The sequence below is a fragment of the Notolepis coatsorum genome, assembly GCF_963971535.1.
Source record: "Notolepis coatsorum genome assembly, chromosome: 15".
Classification (NCBI taxonomy): Eukaryota; Metazoa; Chordata; class Actinopteri; order Aulopiformes; family Paralepididae; genus Notolepis; species Notolepis coatsorum.
In genome coordinates, this window is record NC_140179.1 from 76,052,060 (window position 1) to 76,079,775 (window position 27,716).

Here is a 27,716-nt window from a genome sequence, read left to right on the forward strand (position 1 = left end):
TGATTTGTGGAGCTCCCTCTGGTGTTGTGATCGTGGTATTCACTGACCTTTGGGAAGTATTTTGATATGTACATGGGTACCTTGGTGGTGTAGTGTATCTTGTAGACCAGGCCCATTGCAAGTTGCTGTACTCTGTCGTCTACTCTAAGCCATCCTAGGTTGTCAAAGTGGGCAGGGGTGAGGTGGGTCCTAGGAGTAAGGTCAAGCAGTAGTCTGACCAGTTTGTTTTGTGATGTTTGTAATTTAGTTTTTAGCGCCTTTGAGGTGCTTTGGTACCATGAGGTGCAAGCATAGTCGTAGTACCCTTGAATGTGTGCTGTGTGGGTGTTGCGTCTCCGAGTGCCTAGTCTTTACTCGTGATTTTCTTCCCCATCAGGTGCGCCATGTGATTGAGGATGGTATGCTGCACTTGTACATCTACTCACTGAGGCCCATCACCAAGGGCACCGAGATCACCATCGGCTTTGATTTCGACTATGGCAGCTGGTAAGTCGACATGTACACTGCACTGAAGAAGAAGAAGAAGAAGTCTGAAATGCCTTTTTTTTTATTTTTTTATTCATTCTTTGTACTTGCAAGTGTGCATTGAAGTACCTATTCATCTACCCTCAATAGTCAACAACATGTACAGCCCTGAAAACAAGATGAGACGGGTTAACCTAAGAACACCTATCTTGTACTTTCTCTCTCCCTCTCTGGCTGTGTATCTCTCTCCCTCTCCCCCTCTCCGTCTCCCCCTCTCTCTCTCTCCCCCTCTCCCTCCCCCTCTCCCTCTCTCCTTCCCTACATAGTAAATACAAGGTGGACTGTGCCTGTGTGAAGGGGAACCAGGAGTGCCCGGTGTTGAAGCACAACCTCGAGCCCATAGAGAACCTGGGTTCGGGCAGCCGGCGCCGGGGAGGCCGCAAGGACAAGGATGTGTCCCGGGATGACCTGGGCCAGAACCAGAACATGGGCCTGGACGGCGAGGGAAAGGGCAAGGGGCTGGGCGACGGCAAGCAGAGGAAACTCTCCCCACTCCGCCTCTCCATCTCCAACAACCAGGTGCGACGATACACTCTGTTACATTAAATACAACCAGGTGCGATTATGTTACATTAAATACAACCAGGTGCGACGATACACTCTGTTACATTAAATACAACCAGGTGCGATTACGCTCTGTTACATTAAATACAACCAGGTACGATTACACTCTGTTACATTAAATACAACCAGGTGCGATTACACTCTGTTACATTAAATACAACCAGGTGCGATTACACTCTGTTACATTAAATACAACCAGGTACAATTACACTCTGTTACATTAAATACAACCAGGTGCGATTACACTCCGTTACATTAAATACAACCAGGTGCGATTACACTCTGTTACATTAAATACAACCAGGTGCGATTACACTCTGTTACATTAAATACAACCAGGTACAACGATACACTCTGTTACATTAAATACAACCAGGTGCGATTACACTCTGTTACATTAAATACACATCAAATACAACCAGGTACGATTACACTGTTACATTAAATACACATCAAATACAACCAGGTATGATTACTCTGTTACATTAAATACAACCAGGTACAATTACACTGTTACATTAAATACACATCAAATACAACCAGGTACAATTACACTCTACATTAAATACACACCAGTCTCTCCTGCTTCTTCACTACTCAGTCACTCATGTGTCACCTGTTAAAAACCTTTAGTTTTGTGTCTCAACATATTTTATGTCTCGATACATCAGGTATTTGATGCTATGCATGTTATTTTCTCTGTTTGTTTTGATTCTAGTGAAGTGTATGTTCTCTGCATGTGTTTTCCATTGTTAGATGTTTTCTACTGTACGTCCATTTCATTTTGTCAACAGCCCCTCCTGTTGTGTACCCACCACCCCTTCCCCTCCCCCTCCACTTCCTCTTTACATCAGAGCTCAGAGTTTGTTGCCGTGGTGCCCGTCAGACAGATGAGGTGCACTGTTTTTCTATTTTAGAACACATGTTGGCTCCGCCTCTCTCTCTCTCTGGTGTATGAGCCGCGAGAGAGGATTTTAGTCTTTTCTATTCCAAAATGTGCCGGGTCCAAATCAAAACCTCCATAATAACATGGGATCAAAAAGCCCAAGTCTGTTATTTTAAACCATAGGCCAGCTGGTAAATCCTATCTATTGGCAAAAAGATAAAACAAAAATCGTATGTTTTGGGGCCAAAATTCATTAACCCTTTATCTGCCACAGATTATTCTGATCTTAATCCACTCTCTGCCACCACTATAAGTCTATGGAGATGTTCTGCTTCTTTGCAGGGCTATAACTTTTTAAATTGTATTGCTAAATTGACATTACTATGGCCCATTCAACGTCAAGTATCTATCGTTTAGGATGTAGCAACGTTCTACTTTTTCATTCACATATTCATACTAAAATACGGTCTAAAGTATAAATATGTTTTTATCATTTTCTGCAGCATTCTGCAGAACGCGAGTTATAGCCCTAAATACATATATTAGATCATCAAATGTAGTTTGATACCGATTGACGTCAGATAAAAAATGTCAATTGGGGGGGCAGGTGGCGCACGGAGATTACGTTCGTCACCAACACCGGGTGACACTGGATTCGCCTGTTCGAATCCAGCTCCCGGCGTTGCTATCAGCTTGGCTGGCCTCTCACACTGATACAATTGGCTGTATCAGGGGGTGGGAAAGCTGAAGGGTGGGTCCTGGGCGTTGTGGACAGCGACCCCTACAGTTCGGTCGGGGCGCCTGCTCAGCAAGGGTTGGAACTAAGGAGAGATAGTGTGGCCTCCCACACGCTACACTCTCCCCGGTGAGAACCTGCGCGGCCAGGTTGGCCTGCCCCAGGCTGCACATGCGTCGGAGGAAAGCATGTGACAGTCTCCGGTCTCCCGGACCAACAGTAGGGGAAAGTACGCAACAACCAGGAAGGGTGGGATGGGAGAAAAATCGGGAAAAAGGAGGTATAACGTATTAGCCGTGTTGTGAGCTCTGATGAATGGCTGACATTCAGGAAGTAAAAACCTAATACGCGCTTGCCGATTGGTGGTAACACACTGCAGGACGCTCCAACGTGTGACACGTCTCTCTTCTGACCAATCAGTGGTCTGCAGTGTTTCACGTGACTTTTCTGGTACCCAATAGGGTCGCTTGGAACCTCGACAGAGGAGTAGGGTATATCTGCTGAGCCGCAAGCCCAACGAGAGCAGGGTACTTTATTATTATTATAAAAAACAGCGGTGATGCGGTATTCAGCCTAACTCTGCGGTGGGCGTGATGTAACAGCGATACCGCGGTAATACCGATACCGCGGCAGCTCTAGCTAGCAGGTCCATCAGAGCAGGTGTGAACCAACGTGATTTAATCAGCCAGAGATACTTTGCTGGGACACGGGACAGAGCTGTAGGTAGAATGAGGATGGGCGAGTCTAGATGTTCCCCCCGTCAAACATGACCCAAGTGAAGGGTATCACTCACTTTACCACAACGGAAAACACACAATTTTGTCAGCGGTCCATATTCATGGTCATTCTGTGCCAGAGAGCTCAGGGTTATATAGCTAAGGGTTTGCTAGGATTTGAACAGTTGCCATAAATATCAGCCCATTTTCTTTAACACCTCCTTGGAACCTCCAATTCGTTATGTATGACCAGTTGACAAAACTCTGTGTGTAGAATGTGGTTACACGGACTGACTAACAGTCCAACACTGTTAAGTACAGCCCAACCCCCACCCTGCCCTACTCCCCCCCCCACCCCCCCTCCACTCTGATCTCTGATGTAGCCAGACCGATTGAGCAACCGTGATAAAGTGCCTGCCTCTCCCCTCCCCTTACAGGATCCTGAGTTATTTGAGGATCTAGAAGACAAAACCTCCATTAGCAATGAAGTAGAGATGGAATCAGACGAACAGATTGCTGAGAGGAGGAGGAAGATGGTAAGTGTGTCCCGCCAAGCCAGGGGTAGTGTCTAGATCCCATAGCCCGGAAGGACGTTTTAATGGGAATTGTTTTTAAAGTATTTTTTTTTGCCTAGCTGCAGAAACTATAACAGACTTTTCACCTATGAAAAGTTGATAAACCTATCCCTTACTTTTTTAGCCATTCCCACTACCTACAAATAAAAATTGTATGTATTGACGTCCTTCCCGGATATGCGATCTTGACACGACCCAGAGCCGACAGCTTCTTTTTTTGCCCGTACACCCACCCTGCTGAAACTCCTCCCTAACAGAACCTCAAGCCACCCCCCTCTCCACTGCTGCATGTGTGGGGCCAATTTTTTTGCCAGTCGGGTTGTTGTCTAGATGGGGGGGGGGTTAGCAGCTATGCCCTCCTTTCTCTCTTTCCATTTTCCATAAACCTCCCCTCTCCTGCCTCCCATCACTCACTCGCTGCTAATGCCGTCACTCTTAAAGGCCCACTTGCATGTTGTATTTTTGCTCAATAAACAATGTGGACTAGGCGGACAGTGACTTTCATGAAGAGGGGGACAAAATTATCTAAATTGACCCAGTTTTAGCGTTTTTATCAAACATTTTGTCCGCCCAACCACAACCACCACGCACATGGATATTTTATTCCATGGTTCATAGCGTGCGTGTGTCATCTTAATGATGACGTCACACAAGGTACAGGGCAGCGAGGGGCTCTGAGAGTCACAGGCAGGTAGTGGCAGGAAGCAGAGAGTCTTGCTACTACTAGCCGAGGAGCTAGTCTCTGTTTCACCTAACACTATTGCTCCGTGATCATAGCCATTTACCGCTAAAGCTAACCACTATTTGTAAAAGCCACAACCATGTTACCATATTTGTAAATATAAAATGTAAATCATTGTGTCCTTGTACATATTGTGTATATAACGTTAGTAGCTAAGTTAGCTAGCTTGCTAGTCGGCATTCTTGAAACTCCTAACTCCTGTATACCTTTGTCCTCACAAACAAAGTATTCTGCCAGGGAACTTATGGACACAACAGTAGTAGTAGTTATAAGGTGTTTGAGCTTGTAACGGTAACGTTAGTTAGCTATCGTGGTAGCCCGTTTCGTGACTGTGATGCACCGAAAGGGGCTACTATCGTGCTATCAACATGCATTGCCGCGACGTGTAGAGGACCTGCACATTTTACTCGTTCCCGAAACTCCAACTGACAACAGGCTGCCTAGTGGTAGTTCTTTTTTTTTACGACATTAAAAACATTAACTACCTTTGTTTCAACCAAAAATGCAGTAGTAGAGGTCCATCAGTCTCTGACGATTAAACCCATTTGCGTCTTGTAAGGCATCCATTTGGATCAAGGAAATAGCTTTCTGCACTCGTCAAAACTCCTTGTAGTGGATCAGAAGTATGGGGAAAGTTACCTGCAGTGACGTCACAGCACTGATGGCGTCTGATAAGCTTTTTGATTGGCTCCATACATGTTATTCGTGCGTGGACATTTTTAACCCTTTCTGAGTGGAATTTCCGGCGTCAAATGGAAAAAAACAAATAATGAAAATGGATACCAATGATGTAAACTACACATAATTGAAGACTAGGGTTTAACCTGCAAGTGGGCCTTTACTGTATGCTCCTGTTGCTGTTTTCGCCTTGTCCTTCTACTCTTTATTTATTCATGTAATAGTTTCCCCCCTTCCCTTTTTCTCCTCTGGAGTGGGTTTTGCTTCCCTGACTAGGCTCAGACAGTGTCTTTGTATCCATCATTGTTTTTTAGTTTATCTTGTGTGTGTGTGGGGGGGGGGGGGTTATGCATCATAATAATAACTTCAAAACAATATGACTCCACTGTTACACGACCCACCCCCCAAATACCCTGTCATTTTATTTTATCATTATAATTTAAAACGCATGATGTACTATTGCCATTATATGACATAACCACCACAACCTGCTCGCCAAATACCCTCTCTCGTCAGTAGAAACGTCGAAAGAGCACGTTGGGCTTCTTGCTGTAAACTTTGTAACCAACCCCAACAGTTATAGTTTTTGTAATATGGCTCACTCATGGCTGTCAAGTTTTAAATTACTAATTAGTAGGATTGGGTACCGTTCACATCTGAATCTATACCGGTACCCAACGGTATCTTTTTTCGGTACTTTAGTCGGTAAAAATGTAATCTACCTACCTCAGTTGTAAAAAAAAAAAATGTGTCCAAACTTCAAATTATTTCTTATTATTATTTATTTAGAACAATTAGTTAATATATATAATATTGCAGCAAGCGTTGTCTTCATCTAGCTTTGTAAAGTGTAACCACACGACTGCTTTGTTGTTGAATCAAGTCAAATCCTAGGTAAGCGTGTATTGTGCGCGTGAATGTTGATGTGAACGTGCGGCACACTTCATAGGTTTCGTTTCCCGGTAAACTAAACGTTGACGTCATCGGACATGTTTTTTATTTTTTATTTTTTTTGCAGTACAGAAATGTAGCACCGGTGGATCTCGCATGAATCGGTACTCGGTAGTACCGACGTGATTCGGTCGATACCCTTAAAAGTACCGGATTCGGTACCCATCCCTACCAATGAGTGATTACTGGTTGAATATATCTCTTTATTACATGGTGTTTTCACATTCGCCGAAATGCTTGCTTGTGATTGGTCAATAGCGCTCGTCGGAGGTCCGTTATGTAAGGGATAATGTATAGCTACGAGGTCATTGTCGCAAAATAATTGACCGACAGAGTTTAAAATACCGAGCCGCCTCGGCGAGGTGTTTTAAACGTCAGTGAAGGTCAATTATTTTGCGACAATGACCGAGTATAGCTATACATTATCCCGCTTATTACATGGCTAACTTACTAACAATATACCCAATTCATTTTACATCGACTCGCAACACTGGTTCTGGCTGCGTTCTGGCTCCGCTCGTCGCTCCGCCCCCTGTCATCGCCGGCAGCAGAACACCGGCAGTGTCTAATTGCACTGAAACAGTGTGTGTCAGTGGGCTTGATTGCGAACAGCTGCGCACAGCGGTCATTATTGTCCCACAGCGGTCATTATTGTCTAATAATGACCGCTGTCGGGGGGCTATTGACCAATCACAAGCAAGCATTTTTCGGCAAATGTGAAAACGCCATGTAATAATACTCGATAACGGACCTCTGCCGAAAAATAATGGACGCTGTGCGCAGCTGTTCGCAATCAAGCCCACTGACACACTGCATCAGTGCAGCCAATCAGACACACCTGCCGACAGCGGAGTGTGTGTGACGATGACAGTGGGAGCGACGGAACAGAACTGCGTCTGCATTTGATCTCGTCTTGTCGATGTAAAATGTATTAGGTATATAATAGTATATATATATATATATAAAAGCAGCCATAGTAAGTTAGCCATGTAATAAGCGGGAAAATGTATAGCTATACTCTTATCATTGTCGCAAAATAATTGACCTTCACTGACGTTTAAAACACCTCGGCGAGGCTCCTCGGTATTCTAAACTCTGTCTGTCAATTATTTTGCGACAATGATAAGAGTATAGCTATACATTATCCCGCTTATTACATACATTATAAGGGATACATTATCCCTTACCTATCCCCTCCAGGACATGCACTGCTCTCCTGGTCCGCACATTAATTGGAGGGGCTGTATGTCTCTGAACACAAACATGCTAATTATTCTGTGCAAAGTTTACCCTCCCAGCTCCCTAGTCCTAAATCTGTAATTACAAATTGCGCACAAGTCCCAACACAATCATATCATTGTCTGCAGTATTCGCACAGCAAGCAACTGGGCGTATTGATTAATATACAATACATACCATGTTCCATACACAACGATGTTGCATACAGATGGCCATTACCCGCTGATAGTTAAATGGGAACTATTCGACTACTAATCGAACCCCCACATAACATGTGATTTTGTTTTGACTTAATAGCGAACGAGAGATAACCAGACAAGCGAGCTAGCTGGCTGCCGTCATTGCAAACGGCTAACGTTAGATATTTGGGAGTCTGAGCAGGCTAATGTTATTTCCAGGAACAAAAGCATTCATTCTGAAAGTTACATCGTTGATCTTTGAAATATCACGTCAAGATGATGATTAATGGTGACCAATTTGCTCTGCTGTCTGAGGATGAGATATGAAACGCTCTTTGCTCGTCATCCGAAAACGTTTACATAGGTTCAGTGATTTATGAGTAATACAAACATTACAAACATTTTATATACAGTTCCAAGGCGTAAAGTCCTGTTATTGCACTGGAAGGAACACTGTTCACTTATTTCATTTGATTTTCAAACCTTTTATTTTAACTAGAAAAAAAAGTTGAGGTTGCCCTCATTTGCAAGATGTCGAGTTATATGCCATTGAAATAAATATTTAAAATGATGATCTTCCATACACAGGCGGAGGATGTAGGCTTTCCGCGCCACGCCCTCGCTCTACCGCGGTGCTGCACCTCCCCTAAACCAAGCGAGGTATTTCCATAATGTCCCACCGTACACGTCTGCCACGGAGAATTGCATGATGTGTGCTACATGTCCGAAAAGGCAACTGCCTGATTTTCCATGTATTGTCCCGAGTGCATGTCCAAAGAGTGCCTCACTCTCACTCTCTACCTCTACTTCTCTCTCCACCTCTCTGTCTCTCTACCTCTCTGTCTCTCCACCTCTCTGTCTCTCCACCTCTCTGTCTCTCCACCTCTCTGTCTCTCTACCTCTCTTTCTCTCTCTATGTCTCTACTTCTCTCTCTACCTCTCTCTCTCTCTACCTCTACTTCTCTCTCTACCTCTACTTCTCTCTCCACCTCTCTGTCTCTCTACCTCTCTGTCTCTCCACCCCTCTGTCTCTCTACCTCTCTGTCTCTCCACCTCTCTGTCTCTCTACCTCTCTTTCTCTCTCTCTGTCTCTACTTCTCTCTTTACCTCTCTGTCTCTCCACCTCTCTGTCTCTCTACCTCTCTTTCTCTCTCTCTGTCTCTACTTCTCTCTTTACCTCTCTGTCTCTCCACCTCTCTCTCTCTACCTCTACTTCTCTCTCCACCTCTCTGTCTCTCTACCTCTCTGTCTCTCCACCTCTCTGTCTCTCTACCTCTCTGTCTCTCCACCTCTCTGTCTCTCTACCTCTCTTTCTCTCTCTCTGTCTCTACTTCTCTCTCCACCTCTCTGTCTCTCCACCTCTCTGTCTCTCTACCTCTCTTTCTCTCTCTCTGTCTCTACTTCTCTCTCTACCTCTCTGTCTCTACTTCTCTCTCTACCTCTCTGTCTCTACTTCTCTCTCTACCTCTCTGTCTCTCCACCTCTCTGTTTCTCCACCTCTCTGTCTCTCTACCTCTCTTTCTCTCTCTACCTCTCTGTCTCTACTTCTCTCTCTACCTCTCTGTCTCTACTTCTCTCTCTACCTCTCTGTCTCTCCACCTCTCTGTTTCTCCACCTCTCTGTCTCTCTACCTCTCTTTCTCTCTCTCTGTCTCTACTTCTCTCTCTACCTCTCTGTCTCTACTTCTCTCTCTACCTCTCTGTCTCTCTACCTCTCTTTCTCTCTCTCTGTCTCTACTTCTCTCTCTACCTCTCCACCTCTCTGTCTCTCTACATCTCTGTCTCTCTACCTCTCTTTCTCTCTCTCTGTCTCTACTTCTCTCTCTACCTCTCTGTCTCTACTTCTCTCTCTACCTCTCTGTCTCTCTACCTCTCTACCTCTCTTTCTCTCTGTCTCTACTTCTCTCTCTACCTCTCTGTCTCTACTTCTCTCTCCACCTCTCTGTCTCTCTACCTCTCTGTTTCTCCACCTCTCTGTCTCTCTACCTCTCTTTCTCTCTCTCTGTCTCTACTTCTCTCTCTACCTCTCTGTCTCTACTTCTCTCTCTACCTCTCTGTCTCTCTACCTCTCTGTTTCTCCACCTCTCTGTCTCTCTACCTCTCTTTCTCTCTCTCTGTCTCTACTTCTCTCTCTACCTCTCTGTCTCTACTTCTCTCTCTACCTCTCTGTCTCTCTACCTCTCTTTCTCTCTCTCTGTCTCTACTTCTCTCTCTACCTCTCTGTCTCTACTTCTCTCTCTACCTCTCTGTCTCTCTACCTCTCTTTCTCTCTCTCTGTCTCTACTTCTCTCTCTACCTCTCTGTCTCTACTTCTCTCTCTACCTCTCTGTCTCTCTACCTCTCTTTCTCTCTCTCTGTCTCTACTTCTCTCTCTACCTCTCTGTCTCTACTTCTCTCTCTACCTCTCTTGTCTCTCTACCTCTGCCAAATAGCCCAGTGTCCCTGACAGACGAGGTCATGCACACACATTACACGTGCTGCTGGCACGCTACGCGTAGATACACACACACACACACACACACACACACACACACACACACACACACACACACACACACACACACACTGTAAATTACCCCGCAGTCAGCTCCATTTCACACGACGGGGCCTAAGGTGTAAATTGCTGACTCATCTTTGGCCAACGTACAGTTGAGCTAATGGGCATGGGAGCAGGCTGGCAGGATGGGGGGGGGGGGGGGGGGTCCTGTTTTCAGGGCCATATTGACACTGGGACATCCAATAGGCAGCCTCCTATGGAATGTGGCCCAAGAGAAACCCCCCTCCCCCCACTGTGAAAGCAAGCCGGCTGCATTCATTCACCTCACAACTAGTGATGTGCCAAACGGATCATTTCAGTGAGTGAGCGATTCGATACACGCTCACCGCAATGAACCGATTCACGGAAGCGACTCACGGATCACGGATCATTGACACTTCCGGAGGACGTTGCGTAAACCAAATTTGGCCGATGTTATACAATTACATACAATTATACATACAATTGTTAAGGGGATGCAGACCAGAGAAAGACTTTCGTCTTGTTTACATCAGGATCCCCCTGTTTACATCAGTAATCATCTGTAACATTTAGAATTGATTTCAAGGTCCTCCTCCTTATATACAAAGGATAAACATTGCGATCATCTACAATGTTAGATGAAAATCAGGGATGCAGCCTTTGCTAACTATGCACCAAAATTATGGAACACACTACCTATGGACATTAGGGAAGCTAGATCTCTTAATATTTTCAGAAATAAGCTAAAAACGTACCTCTTCACCATAGCCTTCTAATACACCCCGCTGTTGATTGTACTGTAGCACTATTTTACTCTGGCCATTCTATTGCATAATTTTACTATCTATTCTACTATTCTATTATTGCACTGTATTATTGGTGTGCAAACCAGTCAACTTACAAAAAAGAGCCTGTTGGAGGATTTCAACAAGATAAATGCAACAACATTGCAAAATATTTCACTATAATATTTCAAAGTGAAGTAAAAAATATCGATATCCGTTGAGTTCAGGACTTCATTAAGCCATTTGATGGAGAAGCAAGGTGGAATGCTTGTATCAAGGTGATGCTCCCAGTTAGCATGCCAAGTGATCAATTGCATATTTGCATCACGTTACGTTAGCATAGCCTATTCATAGACTACTGTTGTTTGACAAAAGACACTCATTAGCGCCACTCGACTCCTATACAACCAAATAAGTAGTATGCTATTCATTCAGTTGTCTGTGTCAATGTCTGTCTATTCATTCAGTTTATCATAGAAACGTGTCAGACTCTAGTTGAGCCCCCGATCGACGATATCCGTTGAGTTCATTGTGTGTGTCTGTTGTGCATGCCGGGGGGGGGGGGGGGGGGGGCGCGTGAACCGACTCATTGCCAGACGTGAGCGATGCGACTCACGCTCACGGCAATGAATCGGCTCTTATGAACGAGTCGCTCATGACCGACCCATCACTACTCACAACACCGACCACAGGGAGGGGAGGGGGGGTGGTGGTATTTGTGTGGCGTTCTAAATTCTATCCATATGACACAAAAAGGTGTAGGGGAGTCAACATGGGTGTGTTATAACATGGGTGTCTGGCATGCTATTTAATTCTGGTTACTGTGTAATGTGATGAAGACTGTAATGAAGACACTGAAAGGGGTTCCATCTGGATGGTTGTGTTGGCCGAGCAGGTTTTAAAGGGAAAGCCCCCCCCCCCCCCACACACACACACAACTTAATTATTCAAGGTCATTATCAGCCATGATATACCCTTATGAAGGAAGCAGCCCTATATTTATCTAAATGAGATGAAACTTGAAAGTCCTCCATTATCCCTCCCACATTTGCCCAAGTTTCCAAACCCAACAGGACACACCCCCCTGCCCTGTTCCTATGGCTATCCTGCTGCAACCCCCTCCGTTGTATTACTGTGTGTGTTTTCTAAACCCGGCTGTCTCTTGGTTGAACCCTCCAGGCCGGCCCAGTGGAGCAGTCCAACCTCCCCGGCGGCGGGGCCTCCAACTGGAAGAGACACAAGGAGGTAAATGTGACCCACGACAACCAGCTCCACCACCTACCCCCTTCCCACTACATTACTTGCCAGGGGTACCCACGATCCCAATTTGGGTCACAACCCGTAGTTTGAGAACCACTGCTATAGACCACCGCAACACTTCCGGGATTCTGAAATCATGGGAGAGAGAGAGCGGGGGAGAAAATGAATGAATGAATGTGGATGAGAGCCTCGACATTAAGCGGTCGTAGCTACGGCGGTGTGGGCGCTGGAGACATGATCCAATAGACTTTTATACTCCCGAGTCTCCTGAACACGGAGAGACCAATCCCAAGTCGATCTGCGCTTTCTCGGCCGAGCAATAGTCACTTTTCCACACCTACTCCCGAACTCCACATGCGCAGATTGCCCACGGAGTGTATAGGTTCATCAATCTGCAAATACGTAGTTCGGGAGTAGGTGCCATCGCACACTTATCAAACCGTAGTGTGATAGTAAAGGGGTTAACCTTCTGTAGCATGGCAGTGAAAGGGTTAAGTAACGTGTGTGTGAACCCGGCTGTTATCGGCACCTCCGGGGGGCCAAGTCGGGGACGGGAGAGCTTCACGGACTAATGCTACTGTTCTCTCCTCCTCCTCTCCCCTTTCTCCCCCGCTCTCTCTGCAGACGCGAGAGGAGAGGAAGATGGAGGCCATCCTCCAGGCCTTCGCGCGGATGGAGAAGAGAGAGAAGCGTCGGGAGCAGGCCTTGGAGAGGATCGGCAGCACCAAGATGGAGGTGGGAGGGGGGCGCAGCGACATCAAGGAGGAGCCCCCCGCCACGCCCGAGCCGGCAGACTCCCCCGCTCTGATGCAGGTGAGAGCAGGGTTCGCACGAGGTTCTTGAAGTTCTTATAAAGTGCTTGATTTTCTCCAAAAAAAAGTAGAGACCTGGAATTCCTTGAAAACAGCCAATTTTTTTAACAAGGTGCTTAAAAAGTCCTTGAAATTCAAATCAACCATTCGCATTGAAAGATTTGTTCATCCATGATAAAATTGTTCTGAATCAAGAAATAGAATTTATTTTATTTAAAGTGTAACTAATTGTCGGAAATTGGTTTTAAGCCATAAATATTGGATCAGATTTTTTTCTATAAGAAAACAGCATTTAAAGGTGAATTGTATCCTTTTAATAAATGCCGTTTTTAAATGAAAAATAATCGTCTGTAGTGTGATAGTAAAGGGTTAACCTTCTGTAGTGTGGCAGTGAAAGGGTTAACTGAACCTCTCTTTCCTCTACAGAACTTCATGGACTGTGCTGAGAGAGGACTGTACCAATCAACGTCATTACTGGTGAGAAACAGGGCTATGGTTAATAAAACACATCTAAACTATCCATTTAAGACTGTTTTAGTGAAATCTAGTTTGACGTACAGGTCCTGGTCAATTCTTTCATATCCACGGTCTAAACATAATTCATATAAGGCTGAGACGATATGCCATTTGGAAGAATTGATAAATCAGGACAATATTATCGATAAATATCGATATATAATTATATTTTTTAAAAGAAATAAATGTTTAGTTATTATTTAAACAACAAATTATGTTTATTTTGCAGCAATTCTTTGTCGTTGCCGCCATATTTAGTGTTACAGATTTCCCCATTCTAAACTACCACAGTGATCCTTCTCATGTTATAGTCGCTGGTCTCTGGATGTGATGGAGGAGTGCACTGCATGTTGAATGCACAGTGCAGAGTTGCAATTCAACTGAATTTATATGAAATGGGGATGTTTTAACTAAAACATGCCACAAGACCTAGTAGTATTTTAGTATAGTATAAAGTAGGGCTGTGCGATTCTTGCCAAAATGTGAATCACGATTTTTCTCTAAGAATTGAGATTATGATTCTAACACTATTCTTATTTTTCGTCATTTAAAAAAGGAAAGTAAAAAGTTTAAAAAAAAAAATATATATATATTTTAAATATTTTTTCAAGTAAAAATGTAAGTCATCATTTAGAAATTAGATCGCATGGGTCTATGAATCGAGATCGCGATTTTTTTGGATTAACTCAATGGGGGCCATTCACGTAATATTACGTGATTGCCCGACAACCGTTGGGTTGGGTGCCAGATCACATAATATTATGTGTTTGGTTCATTTTTCTTTTTTTCCGATTTTAATATCCTATTTAATGCCAGGGACCCGTATGTTGCCGTTAGAAGCCCTACTGCGACGCCAAGGGTGCAGTACCGGCCAGATTCTCCCAGGTGGCGGTATCGAGCTGCAGTAAACCTTGTTCCAGACCCTTGTGTTACACTGTAAGGTCTCCGGGCGCAGATTTTTACCAGACGGCAAGGCTATAGGTTCAATCGATCGCATCCAAACGTCTACAGGACATCCGATGCATATGCTGTGATTGATTATGCCGTGGCCCTAATCGACATTGGATGTATCAGATAGCGATCAAACAATTGGAATATTATTTTTGAAATACTCCCGGCCACAGGTAAGGACTATCTAACGTAAATTCTGGCTTGATTGTGCAATGTTGTCATACCGATCCAGCTGATAATTGTTTTTAGCATTCAATACTAATGCCGTTACTGGTAATCAATAATCAGAAACGACTCCCCCCCCCCCCCCCTTTCATGCATTCATGATGGACCATGATACCGATCAAATGCATTTGGATTTTTAACTCTAGCTTGTGTAGGTCCGAAACGCCAATCGATTTAACGTTATTAGCTTAGCGCCTTATAACTAGCCTTCCAGGAATTATCCCAGATTATTCCGATATAACACTCATATTCATCACGGTATAAAACGGGAACGTATTGATGAAAAAAAATATTTCTTTATGGCACATTGAAGGGAATGTTCATACTGTCAATTGACAATGACATTGGACCCATAGCTATAATATAAAATATAGATTTAGCTCTACAAACAAGGCGACACACTCCTATCTTTTAACGCGTGGCCTAGCTAGAACAGGATGAGGCCAATAGCTTGCACTGATTGAGTTAATTGTGCAGCCTTAGTATTTAAAAAAATATATATATACGGTATATATTTTTTTTTACACATGCAAAACAAATCGATAAGTGATTTCACGCAGTAATCGATAAGTGGTCTCAGCCTTAGACTCCTCGCATCCTAACTCCACCTCTCCTCCTCCCGCCAGCCGCTGCTGGAGGTGAAGGAGGAGCCCGGCCTGAAGCCGGCGAAGGTCAAGGGCTCCAGGAACCGGAAGAGCTTCTCCAGGAGCCGCACGCACATCGGCCAGCAGCGGCGGCGCGCGCGCACCACCAGCACCTGCTCCGACCTGCAGCCCGGCTCCCCCGGGGACGTGTACCTGCCGCTGGAGCCCCTGCTGCTGCCCCACGAGGCCCCCGACGGAGATGCGCCCGGTGGCCTCCTGGAGCCCCCCGAGGCCATGCCCTCCTCCTCCGTCGCCCCGGACACCAGCCCCCCTCAGAGCTGCTCGCCCGCCCCGGACAGACACCGCATGGGCCCGAAGAACTTTAAAACTAAAAAGGTATGTACACGTCAATTTTCTTTTAGTAATATTGTAATATTACTATTATATTACTATTATTAATATTATTAATAATATTGTAATATTGTAATATTATATTTTGTGGCTCGGGAGGTAGAGCAGTCGTCTGGCAATCCGGAGGTTCCCGGTTCGATTCCCGCTCCTCCCGGGCAGCGTGTCGAAGTGTCCTTGAGCAAGACACTTAACCCCTAATTGCTCCCGATGAGCAGGTTGGCACCTTGCATGGTTGCCTCCGCCGTCGGTGTGTGAGTGAATGGGTAAAATGTGAGTAACAAATTGTAAAGCGCTTTGGATAAAAGCGCTATATAAAAAAGCAGCCATTTACCATATTGTAATATTGCACAGTGGTAAGACAATGTCTTGGTACGACTTTATATAAGCATCCGACATCGGTTCCTACATTTCTTTTAAAGATATTACTTTTGGAAAACGTCACCAAATTCAGAATCAATCGCAATATAGACGGATGTTGGTTTGGTTGAGGAAATCTCATCATTTTACATAACGGTAATCTTCATGAAATAAAATCTTACTGCCAAAGAATTTTGCATCACTATCATGCCCTACTGCTTCAGCCAGCCGTCTCTTTCTTCACCCTGTTACGTGTGTCTGCATCCCTGAAACCAGAACTGTTATTACAAAGTAACATATCACATAACTTTTCATCACAACTAATACTAGCCACTCAAGATGTTCACCACAATGCAAAAAGAAAAATTATAAATATTCAATTTATTATTATTATTTTTTATCATTCCATTTGGGCTGTGGGGGGTGCTTAATGTCTGAAGGAGTCGACTGAAGGCTTCTTGTCCTCTGCGAAAGCATGCAATTGGTCCACTGATGGATGTCTTGATATTTGTCTACTCTAGTGTGTTCATTAGATGGGTGAAATCCTCTTTCAGTGCCTCTGTGCCCGTTTTCTTAGGCAGTTAGCCTCGCTGGTATGCCCTTTTGGAAAGAATGATCCCCAAAAAAGTCTAAAATAAATATTCGACTCAAGAGGTTGGCAGTTGTCTACGGCTCCTTTCGATCGATTAGTCGACTGTTCCACTAGTCGAGGTCAGCCCTAGTGTGAAACCCAAGCTAATCTCCTGCCTCGCTCTCCGCAGCATCACTTTGTGAGTGAGTGGCTGGGCGGCGACAAGCAGCAGCAGGACCCTCGGGGGGCGGCGGTGCGGACCCCGGAGCCCCCCACCCCGGAGAGGCCCCTGAGGATCAGCAGTGACCCCGAGGTGCTGGCCACCCAGCTCAACGCTCTGCCGGGCATGGCCTGCTCCCCGCAGGTCTACAGCACGCCCAAGCACTACGTCCGGTTCTCCTCGCCCTTCCTGGTCAACCGCAGCCCCACCACGCCCGGGGTCCCCACGGGGCGACGGCGCTCCAGAGAGCTGCCAGAGACGCCCCCCAACACCGGCTCCTGCAAGAAGGTACAACCGACATTTTTGTTTTGTTCTGGAACGATTCTGTCTCGACATTCTAGAACTCTTTAAGTTAAAGCAGCGGTTCTCAAACTACGGGTATTCAACAGACTATAACTTTAAAATAATACTTGTCAGTATAAGTTCACTTTTCTTTACTTTCTCACAACAAACCTTGGTTAATAAGATGGTGAACAGGGTCCCGGAGCCTGATACTGTGGATGTTTATCTGCCAAGATCACAAACTAGACAACTCTGTTGTCTTTTGGAAAAGAAAACGGCCATCAGTTTTGGGGAAACGGTATGGCTCGGTGCAAACTCCCACCCGTCTACCGCGTTGAAATTAATGTCGCTAGCATGAAGAGGGTCAGGCTTTTTTACTACCGGGGTAAGGGTTTAACTGCTTTGGAGAGCAGCGATGGAATTTCTCACAGGAGTGTCTCTCCCGGCTGCTGTAACTAAGCCTTCCTCTGTGCTCGCTACCCGCAGCGCTGGTTGAAGCAGGCTCTGGAGGAGGAGGGATCCACCAGCCCAGCCAGGCGACCCAGCCTGCTGATGCCCACCGAAGGCCCCCTCAGCCCCTCCATCAATGGAGACTCTGATAGCCCTCTCCCCTACAATGGCATCTGTTTGCTCCCAGGTGAGGTCACTTGACGTGTGTGTGTGTGTGTGTATTCCTGACTCAACTTAACTCAAGGTTGGGTACTAGCAGTGGTGGAGAAGGAGGCCATTTCCACCCTACTTTGTGGGGAGCGCTTTGAGTGTCTAGAAAAGCGCTATATAAATGTAATGTTCATTCATTCATTCATTAACTATAAAATCAGGAAACACATTTCAGACTTTTCCCAATAGTGTTTTCACGGCGAGTCATCAAACCGGAAGTCGGACATTTTGGAGATACTAAACTGATTAAACGCAAAACCGAACTCGCAACTGTTCCTGGTCATTGTTGCTCAAAATGGTCAATTATTGCCTTTGGCTGTACTAATCGGTCGGACCGGGAAAAGCATTTGGAGTACTTCAGATTGCCAAAAGCTATTACAAATCTGAAGTGCTATTACCCCTCACGTTACCCCTCGCGTTATCCCTCACGTTACCCCTCACGCTACCCCTCGCGTTACCCCTCGCGTTACCCCTCGCGTTACCCCTCGCGTTAGCCCTCACGTTAGCCCTCGTGTTACCCCTCGCGTTACCCCTCGCGTTACCCCTCACGATACCCCTCACGTTAGCCCTCACGTTAGCCCTCACGTTAGCCCTCAAGTTACCCCTTGCGTTAGCCCTCGCGTTAGCCCTCGCGTTAGCCCTCACGTTAGCCCTCACGTTACCCCTCGCATTAGCCCTCACGTTACCCCTCACGTTAGCCCTCACGTTAGCCCTCACGTTACCCCTCAAGTTACCCCTCACGTTAGCCCTCACCTTACCCCTCACGTTAGCCCTCGCGTTACCCCTCGCGTTACCCCTCACGTTACTCCTCACGTTACTCCTCACGTTAGCCCTCACGTTAGCCCTCACGTTACCCCTCGCGTTACCCCTCAAGTTAGCCCTTGCGTTACCCCTTGCGTTACCCCTCGCGTTAGCCCTCGCGTTAGCCCTCGCGTTAGCCCTCGCGTTACCCCTCGCGTTAGCCCTCGCGTTAGCCCTCACGTTTACCCCTCGCGTTAGCCCTCACGTTACCCCTCACGTTACCCCTCACGTTACCCCTCGCGTTACCCCTCGCGTTAGCCCTCACGTTAGCCCTCACGTTAGCCCTCAAGTTACCCCTCGCGTTAGCCCTCACGTTACCCCTCAAGTTACCCCTCACGTTAGCCCTCACCTTACCCCTCACGTTACCCCTCGCGTTAGCCCTCACGTTACCCCTCACGTTACCCCTCACGTTAGCCCTCGCGTTAGCCCTCACGTTACCCCTCGCGTTAGCCCTCGCGTTAGCCCTCACGTTAGCCCTCACGTTACCCCTCACGTTACCCCTCGCGTTAGCCCTCACGTTACCCCTCGCGTTAGCCCTCACGTTACCCCTCGCGTTAGCCCTCACGTTACCCCTCAAGTTAGCCCTCACGTTACCCCTCGCGTTAGCCCTCACGTTACCCCTCGCGTTAGCCCTCACGTTACCCCTCAAGTTAGCCCTCGCGTTAGCCCTCACGTTACCCCTCGCGTTAGCCCTCGCGTTAGCCCTCGCGTTAGCCCTCGCGTTAGCCCTCGCGTTAGCCCTCACGTTAGCCCTCGCGTTAGCCCTCATGTTACCCCTCACGTTACCCCTCACGTTACCCCTCACGTTACCCCTCACGTTAGCCCTCGCGTTAGCCCTCGCGTTAGCCCTCATGTTACCCCTCGCGTTAGCCCTCACGTTACCCCTCGCGTTAGCCCTCACGTTACCCCTCACGTTACCCCTCACGTTACCCCTCACGTTACCCCTCACGTTACCCCTCATGTTACCCCTCGCGTTAGCCCTCACGTTAGCCCTCATGTTACCCCTCACGTTAGCCCTCACGTTGCTGATACTTGCTACGAGGTTTGCGCTCAATGCAGACGGTACAACTTTCTAAAGGTTCTGTTGACACCTGAAATGGAAAGAAAGTCCTGCTTTTTCCTGAAGTGATTGAGTTGAAAGTGAACAGAACATGACCCTCCACTTATTGCCACAGAGTTGCCCACTCCTCTCAAGAAGCGCCGGCTGAGTCCGCTGGACGCCTGCATGTCGGAGAGCTCCACGCCCTACGGTTCCCCCTGCGCCACGCCCACCAGGGGCGACCAATCGGAGCCACCCACGACGCCCATTCTACTGGCCACCCCACCCCCGCCCCAGCCCAGCACCGAGGAGGCCAGCGCGGACCCCGCTCCCACTACCCCGACACATCCACTCAGCACCCCGCAGGAGGTAAAGCCTGTTTTAGAATCGAACACTAAAAGTGTGCTTATAATCTATACACTCAACCATTGGGAAAGTTACCGTACTAATGTATTTATTGTCTGCTGTTGTGTAGTTGAGTGAATCATCGATGGACAGCTCGCCAGAGGGCAGACCCAGCACCCAAGAGGTTAGTGAAAGACTGCCACGTAATATATAGCTTTTGGGAATAATATAGATCGCATACATTATATTACACATTACAAGGAATGTGTCGTTCTAATCTTTACTCTCGTCTCGTCTCTTTTTCCCCAGGCCGAGCGTCCCCCTTCGCTGCTCTCCTCCCCCTGCATCAGGGCTCCCAGTTCAGATACGCCCCCAGCCGAGAGCAAGGTGTCCTCCGCCCCCCTGAGCCCCCAGCCCCCCGCCGCAGCCGAGCCACCCCCGGACTGCGGCGCAGAAGACGGGGCCGACGGCGGGGCCGGTGTCGAAGGTAGTGTCGAGACGTCCTCCTCCGCGGAGACCGTATCCTCCTCCTCTGCCGAGACGGCCTCCTCCTCCTCCTCCTCCGCCGAGACGGCCTCCTCCGCCTCCTCCTCCTCCTCCTCCTACCCCCCCGCCTGGATGAAGAGCCCCGAGAGGGTCCCTGCCGGACCGTCCGGCCTCAACTTCTCCCCGGTCAACTCCAACCTGAGGGACCTCACTCCCTCGCACACCCTGGAGCCCCTCCTGGTGGCTCCCTTCCGGCCCGAGGCCACTGTGGCTGGTGCCGGGGCGGCGGGGGGCGCGGCCGTGGCCGGGTCTGTGGCCGTGGCTGGCGCCGTGGCCGGAGGCGTGGCCGTGGCGGCGGCCTCCTTCAGCGGAGAGGCCCAGGGCCAGCTGTACTACCCCTCCGAGGAGCAGGCCTCCCTGGGCTTCTCTCGCTCGCTGAGCACCGACGCCAACGGAGACGGCTCGGCTCAGAACCCCCCACAGAAGAAAAAGGTAAGCATTCTAAACTTTGTTTATTTATTTACCGTAGCCATTTTTCTCCCCAATTGAGTCATTATAATAATAACTTATTTGTATAGCATCTTTCATACAGGGGATTCCAGTTCAAAGTGCTTTACATCAGTAAGAAATAAAACATAAAGTCAGTGTAAAACAAGCAGCAAGAGCAAAGCATAAAGTTGGATAAAATAATGCAGATATATTAATCAAATCATATCAGAATTATGCCCCTCCTCGCCGTCCTGGGGAGGGTGCCAGGACTGCCAGACACCAATGCGTGTGGAGTTGGGGTACTTTTCACCAAATGGGCGTGGAGTTTCACTGGGAGAGCATAACACTATCTCTCCCAGACCCCCCCCCTCCCTGCAGACACCATCTCTGCACTGGTAGGCGGATGCTTAGACCTCTACACTGCCCAGACAACTTTGTTGATCTTTAAAAAATTATTCCTTTGGAGTAATACACATGATCATAAGCAGGGTTCCCACAAGGTCCTTGATGTGCTTAAAGTGCTTGATTTTTGACCAAAAAAAAGTAGAGGCCTGGAATTCCTTGAAAACAGCAATTTTTTTTACAAGGTGCTTAAAAAGTCATTGAAATTCAAATCAACCATTCGCATTGAATGTTTTGTTCATCCAGGATCAAATTGTTCTGAATCAAGAATTATTATTATTATTATTATTTTTATCAAATCTTGACGAGTCGCTGTCTCGCTCGCTCCCAACTGCATTTAAAAGTGAATTGTAATCCTTCGAGTGACATCCTTGAAAATGGAAAATAGTGCTTGGACAAGTACTTAAAAGTCCTTGAATTTAATTTAGCAATGTCTGTGGGAAGCCTGCATAAGATATGGTAGGGCTGTATAACGAGTATATTGTGTTAATTTAGCTAAATTAATTCTAATGTCCTTTTCAATGTAGTTTGGCCCCAACAATGGTATATTGTAGGAATACACAAGGTGGGAACAGGGTGGAAAGGAATCTCAGCCAGAGAGCAAAATGGCCACCATGTGATTATGGTCAATGGCGTTGAACAAATAATGGTGCCCTCTTGTACCCATGCTGTCTTGTACAACCACTGCCCCCTGGTGGCATCACAGTGAATGTCCTCTCTTGACTGAATGACATCATGGTGTGGTGCAGGGGTGTAAAAAGCACCCAGAAATGATATACCGTAATTCCTCTAATAGTGACCGGTATTCCCGGGTGCGCTCTTGAGCTAAGCAATTATAAGCCGACCTCCTAATACAAGCCGGGTTACTAATATACTGAGCTGCTAAGGTAAAGTTACTTGATTTCACTTTGAAAACGTTGAAATGACCAGTGACCACCTGTAATTGCACTGTTTACTATTTCATACAGTACTTGGTTTCAATAAATGAACCCAGTACATTTTACTGGGTTCAAACTGACACAAAATGTTGATTTATTCATTATGATCCGTTTGAAAATTAGAAATATAGGCCTCTCTCTTATACATGCCTCCTCCTAATAAAAGCCTGGTACCCGCTACAGTTTAAGCAAATACAAGCCCGGGTCGCTATTAGAGGAATTACGGTACTTAAGTGAAAGTATGGGTACCGTTGTCTCAAAATCGTACTCAAGTAAAAGTCAGAGTATCTGGCTAAAAACACACTTGAGTAAAAGTCAAAAGGTTTCTACTTTGAAATGTAGTACTAAAAAGTAAAAGTAAAAACTTTTTTTTATAGCAAGGGATAGACCAGGGGTCTCAAACTCATTTTAAGTTTTTATTTTAACTACACATTGCACCAGGTGAGTTAGTTGAAGAGGTGAGCCAATTAGTGAAATCATCAGCTGGTGTTTATTTAGGCAAGGCTGGAATGAAACCAAGCATACACTCGGCCCACAATGGAATGTGTTCTGCGATAGACAATGCTGAAATTAAAGAACAGAGGACAATTTTTTTTGCCTTTCATCCTCTTCATCACTCGTACTATCGTTTGTGGCCATCTTCTGTAGCTTGTCACTCTGTCTATTCTTCTGATAGCAGGTGTTTAATCAAATATCCCCGCTTTCTAGTCTTGCACAAGGACCAATCAGCATGGGTATGGGCGGGTTCATTTTCCATTGATGGGGATTTGATTGGCTGTTTTTAATTAAAGTGCGGCCGCAGGATTAATAACGTTAACGTTAGTTCGGCCAGAGAAACAAATATACTAATTCAAATGGTTGGACCCGTGAGATTTGTACTTTGTACTTTGTAGGTCTGCATTTTAAATGTAAAGAGTAAAACGTTTTTTGTTTTTTTTCTGAAATGTAATTGAGTAAAAGTACAAGTGTACAAACCTAATAATACTTGAGTAAAGTACAAATCCCCCCTTTTTTTTAAGGTATGGTGAAATGGATTCCCCTATGACCTTTTGTTTTATTTTCTATTGATTATGTATGTGATATATGACTGATTTACACTGAAAGTTTCATATTTGTATGCCTGTGAGGACCCCAGGAAGAATAGTCAACACGTTGATGATGACTAATGGGGATCCTAATAAACATAAACATAAACTGGTGGCGTCTCCTCCAGGTCTCCCTGCTGGAGTACAGGAAGCGGCAGCGCGAGGCTCGCCGCAGTGGCTCCAAGACAGAGTGCGGCTCCCCCGTCTCCACCGTGCCGCCTCTGACCACCGACGCCGCCTTCCCCGTTGCCATGGAGGCCGCCGCAGCCACGGCCGAACCTCCACCACCGCCCCCTGCTCCGGCGCCCCCTCCCCCCAGCACCGTTGCCGCTACCGCCGTCACCACCAACACCACAACCACCACCAGCCCCCCGAAGGACCCTCAGACGGAGGAGACGGAGGCTTCCGGAGAGAAGGGGGAGAGGGAAGGTGGAGAGGGACAATGGTACGTCTAAACCAGTGGTTCTCAAACTACGGGTCGCGACCCAAATTGGGGTCGCGGGTAGGTGACAGGTTTACTTGCATTGGCAAGTAAAAAAATTAAAATAATAATAATAAAAAGATATACATTTTTGGCAACATGCATTCTGGCTAAATATGCCTCGTTTTATAAATGTATATTGATAACATAGTGCTGTAATTAAATTGTCTAATAAATATGCATGATCAAGTTCAACAACGTGTGCTTTTATTTTGATATTCCTTAATTCCACGTTGAAATTACGCGAAACATTAACACATTGAGTGCCACGCCCCTTCCGGGAAGTGACCTGGCTTTGCCGTCCATTAACCCCATGTAAACGTAGTTGTAGTTTGTAGAGCTAAACCTATATTTTATAGTATGGCTATGGGTCTAATAACGCCGTTGAGTCTCAGTGAGTTGTTTCTGGTCAACGTGCAAAAAACGATAATTTTTTCATCTGTACATTTCCGTTTTATACCGTTTTGAATATAAATATAGTTTGGTTGCTTCTGAGTAATTCCAGGGAAAAGACGCGAAAACAGAGTTTTTATGTAATTCAATAAACACGTTGTCATTTTTCGCTTGATTATCGGATCTTCCTGAAATCAACGCTAGATTATCATTATTATCCTTCCTCGTGAATACATGAAATGTGCCCTGGAGCGTGGGTAAGTGTCCTTACCTGGTATCTGATGTAATCTAAATTATCCAATTATCTGATCGCCATTCCAGTTATCCACAGCGATCCTGTCTCTGACGTTGTTGGTCATTGCACTTCAACGGGCGGGCGGAGTCAGTAGTCCAAACCATCCCTACAAGCGTGTGTTTTGCCGGAGTGTTTAGGACCCGCCGCAGCTCGGTAGAGAAAAGAAACTAACCCGTTTCTAACGGGGTGCAATAATGGCCGAAGGCGTTGGAGGGCGGTATAAGACCGTCTGCCAGCTCAGACACACTCGGAACAGTATGCACAAGGTGCCCCGCTGAATTATGAATGGCAATGGCGATTAAAAGAAATACCGTGAGAAAAACGTAGATCTACGTTTCTGTGACGTAGCCGGCACTCAACGGTTGGGCGACAGAAACGTAGTTCTACGTTAACGGCACCCAACGTGTTAAGTGTGGGGTCCCCAAAAAATGGGGTTGCTTGCAGTATAAAAAAGTTTGAGATCACCTGGTATAAACAATGGACCAATCTCAAACCTGGCCCTCTTTTCTTGATCCTCCGATCACAACTGTCTCTTCCCTCAATTAACACCAACCACAAACCAAATGCTAGTAAATGTTGTCTGTGTGTCTAAGCTTGTTCCCTCTGGTTAAATAGAGCTGTCCCCCGAAGCCTGTTTTTGGGATTCGAACATCGCCAGGGTTTTTCCGAACGGACGTTCGAACCATCGTTTTTAATCAAATAAAAAGATGTGCTGTGGTTATTCAGAGTAGTAGTACCTACTTACTGGTCACGGGAGGCTTCAATAATGTTTGGATGGTAATCCATTTTGTGAATCCATTTATTGAAACAACATCTTTGTTGGCCGACGGCTCCTGTTATCTTAACGTTAGCCAGCTAAACATGCATAGCTTAATTAACGTGCATAACATACCTGTGTAACGTTAAGTAACTTGTGTTCCGCTGGGAAAGCATCAGCATCACTGCATACACTTTATTTAATCCAAACGGCCATTCGGAAACGTTGTATTATGAAATAAGACGAATCTCTCTTTTTTGCATGATTGATTAATTTCCTGATAATGTATAACGTGACCCCTCCTCATCTCGACTAGACTTGTGTTGTTGTGTCTGTTCGCGCTTGACTTTCGAATTATTGTAAACACAACATAGTACTGGGATATTTTGATATATATATCACATTCTGATATATATATTTCATGTAAAATAAAAATTGCAATTGAAAAATAAAAAAGCAGAGGGTCAAACCCATTCATTAAGATTCAAATGCCAATGTAACAAACAAAGCTTTGAACGTTTGGGTTCAACCCTAGGTTAAATAGAGAAAGTATTCAGATGTCCCCCAATACCCATCCCTTTACACATCTGATCATAACCCAGTGTCTCCAATACCCATCCCTTTACACATCTGATCATAACCCAGTGTCTCCAATACCCACCCCTTTACACATCTGATCATAACCCAGTGTCTCCAATACCCACCCCTTTACACATCTGATCATAACCCAGTGTCTCCAATACCCATCCCTTTACACATCTGATCATAACCCAGTGTCTCCAATACCCACCCCTTTACACATCTGATCATAACCCAGTGTCTCCAATACCCATCCCTTTACACATCTGATCATAACCCAGTGTCTCCAATACCCATCCCTTTACACATCTGATCATAACCCAGTGTCTCCAATACCCATCCCTTTACACATCTGATCATAACCCAGTGTCTCCAATACCCATCCCTTTACACATCTGATCATAACCCAGTGTCTCCAATACCCATCCCTTTACACATCTGATCATAACCCAGTGTCTCCAATACCCATCCCTTTACACATCTGTTCATACTGTATTTGCACTCTCTCTCTTATTGGCTCATGACGTAACTCGCTTTTGTCATCCCATTATGACATGACACAGTTTTTTTTTAATTCAGAATAAGGCCCGGTGCCGGTTCTGATTATCTTCTCCTGGTTTCCCTTCAGGACCTCGTCCACCTCTGTGGAGCAGGCGCGGGAGCGGAGCTACCACCGAGCGCTGCTGCTCAGCAAAGACAAAGATACAGGTAGGAATCATAACCTGACACAGAGCTGCACGCGGCCAGGCTAAAACAGAGCATCAGTGTCGGATATTGGGCTGTGATACCAGGCTAAAACCGAGCATCGGTGTCGGATATTGGGCTGTGATACCAGGCTAAAACCGAGCATCGGTGTCGGATATTGGGCTGTGATACCAGGCTAAAACCGAGCATCGGTGTCGGATATTGGGCTGTGATACCAGGCTAAAACCAAGCATCAGTGTCGGATATTGGGCTGTGATACCAGGCTAAAACCGAGCATCGGTGTCGGATATTGGGCTGTGATACCAGGCTAAAACCGATCATCGGTGTCGGATATTGGGCTGTGATACCAGGCTAAAACCAAGCATCAGTGTCGGATATTGGGCTGGGATACCAATCTAAAACCAAGCATCAGTGTCTGATATTGGGCTGTGATACCAGGCTAAAACCGAGCATCAGTGTCGGGTATTGGGCTGTGATACCAGGCTAAAACCGAGCATCGGTGTCGATATTGGGCTGTGATACCAGGCTAAAACCGAGCATCGGTGTCTGATATTTTTTGGTTATGGATCAGATATGGATGGATCAGTTATGGATCAGATCAGTACTTGGTATAGGGAGGTGTAGTGGTTACGTCATTGCTGTTTCCGGCCGGTCCACCTCGCAAAATTGCAACGTATTTCCCCATTGCCCATTTCTAAATAGTCTCGTTTAAAACAAATAAAGCATGAACATTTGCATGGTGTACCTTTCTGTGCGTATTCATCCACAATCTATAGCTCAACATGAAAATATTTGCAATTTTTCGCAATCCGAAATTTTTTCAACCAAAAATGCTTAAACAATAATGTTAGTGATAGAAGGGAACTCATTTTGTGCAAAAATGGAAAGCTTTCCAAATGTTCATGAGGCAGAATTGTTACAATAGCTGATAATCCATTTTCCCAATGATAAATCCCTATACGGGTGGACCTCGCGGGAG

The 27,716-nt window shown here is 46.1% G+C and overlaps 1 protein-coding gene across 9 annotated transcripts in view; it reads left to right on the top strand.

Annotated features, from left to right (window-relative positions):
• The window catches only part of kmt2e (lysine (K)-specific methyltransferase 2E), a 107,771-nt gene that overhangs the window by 69,326 nt on the left and 10,729 nt on the right, over window positions 1-27,716 (top strand). For 7 of the 9 annotated variants that reach the window (XR_014620579.1, XR_014620580.1, XM_084330707.1 and 4 more), the window contains 15 exons: window positions 377-486; window positions 792-1,044; window positions 3,865-3,963; window positions 8,380-8,451; window positions 12,273-12,338; window positions 12,978-13,166; window positions 13,592-13,642; window positions 15,484-15,837; window positions 16,971-17,288; window positions 17,769-17,919; window positions 19,919-20,151; window positions 20,258-20,311; window positions 20,437-21,105; window positions 23,656-23,972; window positions 26,661-26,740. Coding sequence is in view for 7 of the 9 variants with exons in the window: in XM_084330707.1 (XP_084186833.1) it covers window positions 377-486; window positions 792-1,044; window positions 3,865-3,963; window positions 8,380-8,451; window positions 12,273-12,338; window positions 12,978-13,166; window positions 13,592-13,642; window positions 15,484-15,837; window positions 16,971-17,288; window positions 17,769-17,919; window positions 19,919-20,151; window positions 20,258-20,311; window positions 20,437-21,105; window positions 23,656-23,972; window positions 26,661-26,740 (3,016 nt within the window). In the remaining 2 variants the exon portion in view is untranslated. The remainder of the gene's footprint in view (window positions 1-376; window positions 487-791; window positions 1,045-3,864; window positions 3,964-8,379; window positions 8,452-12,272; window positions 12,339-12,977; window positions 13,167-13,591; window positions 13,643-15,483; window positions 15,838-16,970; window positions 17,289-17,768; window positions 17,920-19,918; window positions 20,152-20,257; window positions 20,312-20,436; window positions 21,106-23,655; window positions 23,973-26,660; window positions 26,741-27,716) is intronic. The other 2 variants (XM_084330711.1, XM_084330713.1) reach the window with 1 other exon arrangement.